At 45.6% G+C, this 7,352-nt stretch overlaps 1 protein-coding gene across 1 annotated transcript; it reads left to right on the plus strand.

The window, feature by feature from the left end:
* Window positions 1-775: 775 nt before the first annotated feature.
* On the plus strand, window positions 776-4,560 carry LOC125773989 (uncharacterized). The gene is made up of 3 exons (XM_049444464.1): window positions 776-1,484; window positions 2,175-4,453; window positions 4,510-4,560. Exons 1-3 carry the CDS (start codon window positions 776-778, stop codon window positions 4,558-4,560), a joined length of 3,039 nt encoding a protein of 1,012 aa, XP_049300421.1.
* The last annotated feature ends 2,792 nt before the right edge of the window (window positions 4,561-7,352 follow it).

Genomic DNA, 7,352 nt, shown 5'->3' on the forward strand with positions numbered 1-7,352 from the left:
TGTTTGTAGCCAAAGTTGGTGTTTTTGGTCAAAGTTGGTAGAAACTAGATGTTTGTAGCCAAAGTTGGTGTTTTTGGTCAAAGTTAGTAGAAAAAGGATGTTTGTAGCCAAAGTTGGTGTTTTTGGTCAAAGTTGGTAGAAACTAGATGTTTGTAGCCAAAGTTGGTGTTTTTGGTCAAAGTTAGTAGAAAATGGATGTTTGTAGCCAAAGTTGGTGTTTTTGGTCAAAGTTGGTAGAAACTAGATGTTTGTAGCCAAAGTTGGTGTTTTTGGTCAAAGTTGGTAGAAACTAGATGTTTGTAGCCAAAGTTGGTGTTTTTGGTCAAAGTTGGTAGAAACTAGATGTTTGTAGCCAAAGTTGGTGTTTTTGGTCAAAGTTGGTAGAAACTAGATGTGTTTACACAAGAATCACAATAGTGGTATAAACCGACAGTTTGCTGGTTTCGTCAAGTTTCAGCAACTGTCGTATTGTGAGTGCCGGTGGCACTCAGTGGGCACTCAGAGAAAAGGTTATAAAAGGAAAAACAAATAAACAAAATTCCTCTTCTTCGCTTAAAAATCCCGCCAATCGTACGGTAACTATTAGAAAGAAAATTCAGCATCCGAATTCCGCAAGTTTGTTCATGGTGCCGTGACCAGGATACGCCGAATTGCTAGTTATTAATTTGCGGATTCTCGCGACCTGTTTTTCCTACGCATAACGCAAATTTTATCGCGACACAACACTCCCGTTTTTTCGTTACCGCTGACGAAGCTATTTCCATCGTGTCTGATCATGCCAGCGTCTGCCGTCATTCTATCGTCTCGAAGGGCAATTTTGCTGGTCTCATTAGATCGCCACGAGAAGTTCCTCCTAGATTTTCTCCCGGAACGTGACGCTATCGAGATCGAAACGCGCATAACAAAGTTCGACCAGCTGTCCATTGACTTGGAGAAAATCCAAGGTCAGCTAGAGGATTTGGCAATCGCCGAAGAAGAAATTGCGCACAATGCCGCTTTACGCGATGATTTTGAGCCGCGCTTGATACGCGCACATTCCCAGCTAAAGGCTAAAAGGGTGCATGTTCCTCGAAGCATTAGTTCCACACCAAACGCTGGCACGAGCCCCCTAGTAGGCATTAAACTTCCCACCATCGCGCTTCCCGAATACGATGGTGATTACATGCAGTGGCTAACGTATAGGGACACTTTTGAGGGCTTAATACTTGATAACCCCGAGCTACCGCCGATCCAAAAGTTCCACTATTTGCGCGCATCCTTAAAGGGAGAAGCCGCTAAGGTTATTGAATCCATCACCATCAGTGCCGCAAACTATGAAATAGCATGGAAAATACTGACGGAGCGTTACTCTAACGAGTACCTGTTAAAAAAGCGTCATTTGCAAGCCTTATTCGGAATGGCCACCATGAAACGGGAAAGTGCCTCAACCCTTCACCATCTTGTCGATGAGTTCGAGCGGCACAAGAAAACGCTAAACCACTTGGGTGAAAACACAGATGCTTGGAGTAGCGTATTAGAACATTTGCTATGCACAAAATTGCCTACAACAACGTTGCGCGATTGGGAGGAATTTCCATCAACAAATGAAAATCCAAGCTACGAAGGCTTGGTGCAATTTTTGCAACGCCGAATGCGAGTGCTCGAAACTCTGATGGTAAACAATACCGACGCGCCCTCTAGCGGAAATCACACGCACTTCACACACAAACAATCGAATCTCACTCGGCTGGCTAGTTTTCCGTCTACCTCTCACGAAACACGTAGGTGCATAATATGCCAGCAAGAGCATAGCATCACGAAATGTCCGCGATTCATGACTATGGGTCTGGAAGAACGATATCGACAGGTCATGTCCAATAAACTATGTTTAAATTGTTTGCGGGACAACCACCGAGCGCGCGATTGCTCCTCGCAATACAAATGCAGACACTGTCACTCAGCACACCATACACTGTTACACAACGTACACAACGCACAAGGAGCACTTCCCACTGCAAACACCATGCCAGCTGCGCGAAATGTTCCGGTAAGCCATCCACAGAACAAAGACGATCACGCCACAAACACCCAAAGACACCACGTAGCAGCACACGCAAGCCAGCAAACATATGATCATGTGTTTCTGCAAACTGCCGTGGTACACGTTGCTGATTCACATGGTACTCTGCATCCAGTGCGAGCACTATTGGATAGTGCCTCGCAGCCTGATTTGATGAGCACCAGGCTTGCTCAGAGGTTAGCGTTGAAACTTGATACGGTCAACGTAACGCTCATCGGTGCGGGTCACTCTTCCACCCCGGTGCGGAAATCGGTGCGTGCGAAGATTTCCTCCCGAACGGGCCAATATCAGCTGAATGCTGATTTCTTGATTGTGGACAATTTGATTGGGGATTTGCCAGCACATGATGTGCGCACCGCCGAGTGGCAAATTCCGCCGAATTTTATGCTTGCCGACCCCCAGTTTAATAAGTCGGCACCGCTCGATCTTATCCTCGGTGCCCGGCATTATCATGCATTTTTCCAGAGCGGGGCGCAATATAAAATTTCGTATAACCTTCCTGTCCTCATTGAAAGTGTGTTCGGCTGGATCGTGACCGGCTCAGCATCAGCATGTAATAACAACACCGAAACTTCCAACGCATCTTCCGTCGTCTGCATGAGCACGCTTGAGGAATCACTCGAGCGATTCTGGAAAGTGGAAGAATTACAAATAAGAGATGGTTACTCCCCCGAAGAAAGGTATTGCGAAAAATTATACCAAGATACAACACAACGAGACGATACTGGTCGTTATATTGTTCGTTTACCAAAGCAGCCTGACTTTGAAGAAAAGCTGGGTTTTTCGAAATTATCAGCTCTACGACGTTTCACAATGCTCGAAAGGCGCCTAGAACGCGATCCTCATATTAAAGCGGCATACCATGAATTCATGCATGAATATTTGGAGCTAGGGCACATGTCGCTGATACAAGCTCCAGCTGACGACGAATCAGCATATTATCTGCCGCACCATCCCGTATTCAAGGCTTCGAGCACAACAACAAAAACCAGGGTGGTGTTTGATGGATCAGCGAAAACATCATCTGGATACTCGCTCAACGAAGCGCTATGTGTCGGCCCTGCAGTGCAGGATGATTTGTTGGACATCATTCTACGATTCCGCACGTATAAGGTGGCAGTTGTTGGAGACATTGCTAAAATGTACCGCCAAATACTACTGCATCCAGACGATAGGAAGTATGCCCGCATTTGTTTCCGGTTTGATGCGCATTCACCGATCCAGTATTACGAGCTGAACACCGTAACCTATGGGTTGTCCCCATCATCCTTCCTTGCAACTCGAACCTTGCAGCAGCTTGCAAACGATGAGGGAACCACATATCCTGTTGCCGCATCCGCTCTGAAGAGCAATTTCTACGTGGACGACTTCATAGGCGGTGCGGATTCGATCGAAAGCGCTCGGCGTCTACGAGTAGAGTTAGATGAATTACTTTCAAGGGGTGGTTTTGAATTACGGAAGTGGACTTCAAACCGATTAGAGGTGCTTACCGGTCTAACTGCGGATCAGATCGGCACACAGTCAGCGCTACAGTTTATACCCCACGAAACGGTAAAGACTCTTGGAGTTTCGTGGGAGCCAGAACATGATGTTCTATCATTCGAGTCCGCAATCGACACCGACACAGCAAGTCATACTAAAAGAAGTATCCTCTATAACAGAGCCCGCATGTTCGATCCGCTTGGCCTGATTTCTCCCATAGTCGTACGAGCCAAAATCTTGATGCAAGAGTTGTGGTTGCAGAAAGCTGGTTGGGACGATCTTGTTCCTGATTCTATCTGCAGGAAATGGAAAATTATTCAACAAGATTGGCCACTCATATCCGGTTTTAAGATCGATCGTTATGCGCTGTTACCTGGTAGTAAATTGCAGTTACACACCTTCTGTGACGCATCTGAAGCAGCTTACGGGGCCTGCATTTATGTTCGTTGCGAAAGTGAGCAAGGGGAAGTTCGCACCACTTTACTTTCATCCAAGTCGCGAGTGGCACCACTTAAGCGTGTCACACTACCTCGACTGGAACTGTGTGCTGCAGTATTAGGCGCTCATCTTTACGATCGAGTCAAGAAGGCGATGGGACTACACGCAGCAGAAGTATTCTTTTGGTCCGATTCTACCGTCACGGTAAAGTGGATCAGCGCCTCACCTAACACGTGGGCAACGTTCGTAGGCAACCGAGTATCGGAGGTGCAGCATTATACTCATCCTCGTCAGTGGAGGCATGTTCCCGGCTCAACTAACCCTGCCGATATGGTCTCACGCGGCATGTCAGCAGCAGATTTCCTGCAGAGCAAGCTGTGGAGTTGCAATCCGGAATGTCTAGCACTACCCGCATCCAACTGGCCCAACTGTAATCCTGAACCAGCTGAAGATACGAATCTCGAAATTCGTCAGGTGAGTGCTGCATATGTAAACACCATCACTAACCCTTGGTTTACGTTGTGTTCCAGCTACACGCGATTGTTGCGCATCGTTGCATACTGCATTCGTTTCACACGTAACACTAAGGAGAAGGCACGCACTCAACGAACACCAACACACTTCGCATCACCTTTAGTCATCACTCCCGAATACATGGAAGCTGCTAAAACTGTGCTATATCGTTTAGCACAGCAAGACGCATTTTCAGCGGAGCTACGGCAATTGGCAAAAGGTGAAGCAATAGGAAGACAATCACCACTACGGCGACTCAACCCATTCCTCGATGGGCAAGGAATAATACGAGTAGGAGGACGATTGAAGCTTTCGCAGCTTCCCTACCAATCCCAGCATCCCATAGTACTTCCTAAGAAGCACAAATTCGCACATCTAATTGCAACCTACTATCACGAGCAACTTATGCATGGCGGCGGAAGATTATTGCTGTCGCAAATAAGGGAAGCATATTGGCCACTAGACGGAAGGTGCTTGGTGAAAAAAATCGTGCGAAACTGTTTCCGTTGCATACGTCACGATCCTACACTCGAGCAACAACAAATCGGCCAACTTCCACCACCTCGGGTCATTCCAAGCCGGCCGTTCTTCGTAACCGGAGTCGATTACGCTGGCCCATTCTATCTGAAACCAGCACATCGCCGAGCTGCCGCTGTTAAAAGCTACTTGTGCGTATTTGTATGCTTCGCAACGAAAGCGGTCCACTTAGAGCTGGTGGGAGACCTCACCACAGCTGGTTTTCTGGCGGCGTTACATCGATTTGCATCCCGGCGCGGTTTACCGGCGCACATACACTAAGACAACGGAAAGAATTTCGAAGGCGCTGCGCACGAGCTCAGCGAACTAGTCAACATGCTGAACGACGAACAGCAGCAGCACATCATTGCCACCAATTGTGCCAACAAAGGTATCACTTGGCATTTCACTCCACCCAAAGCTCCACACTTCGGTGGATTATGGGAAGCAGCGGTGAAAACAGCCAAACGACACCTCTATCGTCATCTAGGCAGCTCGAGGCTGTCATACGAAGGATATTGCAATGATACGGCAATGAACTCCCGACCCTTGCTGCCTATGTCCGACGACCCGAATGATCTGGCAGCACTTACCCCAGCGCATTTCCTCATCGGTACGTCCATGCACGCAGTTCCTGTTCCTGACTATACCAAATTGAAGGCGTACACTCTCGACGAACTGCAAAGGTGGCAGCTAATCGTTCAGCGATTCTGGAAGCATTGGGCTACGGAGTATCTGCAGGAAATGCAGAAAGACAACATGAGACATCACCGAAAAAACGATATACTCCCCGGCCGATTGGTTATACTACTGGATGAATCCTTACCAACAACCCGATGGCCCCTAGCACGCATCGTTGCAATTCATCCTGGAGAGGACCAGCTCACACGTGTGGTAAAACTACAAACGGTAAAAGGGATCATCACTCGTCCGATCAACAAAATCTGCTTACTGCCGTTAGCGGACGGTGAAACCACATGCTAGTTCCTTTCGCCTTTGTTATGACATTCTGTCATGGGGGGGAGTATGTTTACACAAGAATCACAATAGTGGTATAAACCGACAGTTTGCTGGTTTCGTCAAGTTTCAGCAACTGTCGTATTGTGAGTGCCGGTGGCACTCAGTGGGTACTCAGAGAAAAGGTTATAAAAGGAAAAACAAATAAACAAAATCCCTCTTCTTCGCTTAAAAATCCCGCCAATCGTACGGTAACTATTAGAAAGAAAATTCAGCATCCGAATTCCGCAAGTTTGTTCACCCAAGTTTGTTTTTGGTCAAAGTTGGTAGAAACTAGATGTGTGTAGTCAAAGTTGGTGTTTTTGGTCAAAGTTGGTAGAAAATGGATGTTTGTAGCCAAAGTTGGTGTTTTTGGTCAAAGTTGGTAGAAACTAGATGTTTGTAGCCAAAGTTGGTGTTTTTGGTCAAAGTTGGTAGAAACTAGATGTATGTAGCCAAAGTTGGTGTTTTTGGTCAAAGTTGGTAGAAACTAGATGTATGTAGCCAAAGTTGTTTTTTTTGGTCAAAGTTGGTAGAAAATGGATGTTTGTAGCCAAAGTTGGTGTTTTTGGTCAAAGTTGGTAGAAACTAGATGTTTGTAGTCAAAGTTGGTGTTTTTGGTCAAAGTTGGTAGAAACTAGATGTTTGTAGCCAAAGTTGCTGTTTTTGGTCAAAGTTGGTAGAAACTATATGTTTGTAGCCAAAGTTGGTGTTTTTGGTCAAAGTTGGTAGAAACTAGATGTTTGTAGTCAAAGTTGGTGTTTTTGGTCAAAGTTGGTAGAAACTAGATGTTTGTAGCCAAAGTTGCTGTTTTTGGTCAAAGTTGGTAGAAACTATATGTTTGTAGCCAAAGTTGGTGTTTTTGGTCAAAGTTGGTAGAAACTAGATGTTTGTAGCCAAAGTTGGTGTTTTTGGTCAAAGTTGGTAGAAACTAGATGTTTGTAGCCAAAGTTGGTGTTTTTGGTCAAAGTTAGTAGAAAATGGATGTTTGTAGCCAAAGTTGGTGTTTTTGGTCAAAGTTGGTAGAAACTAGATGTTTGTAGCCAAAGTTGGTGTTTTTGGTCAAAGTTGGTAGAAACTAGATGTTTGTAGCCAAAGTTGGTGTTTTTGGTCAAAGTTGGTAGAAACTAGATGTTTGTAGACAAAGTTGGTGTTTTTGGTCAAAGTTGGTAAAAACTAGATGTTTGTAGCCAAAGTTGGTGTTTTTGGTCAAAGTTAGTAGAAAATGGATGTTTGTAGCCAAAGTTGGTGTTTTTGGTCAAAGTTGGTAGGAACTAGATGTTTCTAGCCAAAGTTGGTGTTTTTGGTCAAAGTTGGTAGAAACTAGATGTTTGTAGCCAAAGTTGGT

Source organism: Anopheles funestus (assembly GCF_943734845.2).
Source record: "Anopheles funestus chromosome X unlocalized genomic scaffold, idAnoFuneDA-416_04 X_unloc_7, whole genome shotgun sequence".
Classification (NCBI taxonomy): domain Eukaryota; kingdom Metazoa; phylum Arthropoda; class Insecta; order Diptera; family Culicidae; genus Anopheles; species Anopheles funestus.